This window comes from Myotis davidii, unplaced genomic scaffold (assembly GCF_000327345.1).
Source record: "Myotis davidii unplaced genomic scaffold, ASM32734v1 scaffold43, whole genome shotgun sequence".
Lineage (NCBI taxonomy): Eukaryota > Metazoa > Chordata > Mammalia > Chiroptera > Vespertilionidae > Myotis > Myotis davidii.
In genome coordinates, this window is record NW_006294590.1 from 1,462,197 (window position 1) to 1,463,034 (window position 838).

Sequence of the window (838 nt, forward strand, 5' to 3'; positions counted from 1 at the left end):
CGGGGGCTGCCCTTCGAGGAGGGGAGCTTCCTCCTGAACGGGGGCTCCCAGGAGGCGCTCCCCAGCCAGCTGCTCCGGCCCCCCGAGTACGTCTATGAGAAGGACCCGCGGCGCCCGCCCGGCACCCCCTCGGGCCCCAAGAGGAAGCGGGTCAAGTTCACGTCCTACACCACCATCCTGCCGGAGGAGGGCGGCCCCTACACCGACTCCATCCTGTTCCACGGCGAGGACAGCATCAAGTGGGTGTGCCCGGACCTGGGGCGCGGGGACCCCCGGGACTTCCGGGACTACATGGAGAGGCTGCGGGACCAGATGTGAGCACAGCGCGTGCGTGCGTGGGATTCACCTTTATGCCTTCTGTTTTCGCGGTGGGGGGGCAGGGCGGGCGGCGGGCGCAGTGTCTGCAGGGGGTCCCGCCCGGAGCAGGTCAGAGCGCGGAGAGTAGAGCTGTTGGGGTGTTGTTTTTAAAAAATAAATTTTTGTTGATTTCAGAGGGAGAGGGAGATAGAAACATCCGTGATGAGAGAGCATCATGGATCGGCTGCCTCCTGCACGCCCCGCACTGGGGATGGAGCCTGCAGCCCGGGCAGGTGCCCTGACGGGGAATCGAACCCTGACCTCCTGGGGTTTAAGTTGGGAAATGACTCTGAAACGGCCGCCCGTGGGTCCCGGAGCAATGCTCCCACGAGTCTTACCCGCTGCCTGGTCCCGGCTCCGTTCCGACCGGACAGACCCAGCCCAGCGGACATGGCCTGTCACCCCGGACGCACGCTGGGCCGGCGACGCGGGGAGGACTCGGTGTGACTTGTCCAGTCCTGGACCCTCTGAAGCACAGCGG

General features: G+C 65.9%; 1 protein-coding gene across 1 annotated transcript in view; it reads left to right on the forward strand.

Annotated features, from left to right (window-relative positions):
• LOC102765140 (transmembrane protein 132B) overlaps positions 1–318 on the forward strand; it is a 39,568-nt gene extending 39,250 nt beyond the window's left edge. The window contains exon 8 of the mRNA XM_015567222.1: positions 22–318. Within this exon, the coding sequence (XP_015422708.1) occupies positions 22–318 (297 nt within the window). The remainder of the gene's footprint in view (positions 1–21) is intronic.
• Positions 319–838: the final 520 nt, after the last annotated feature.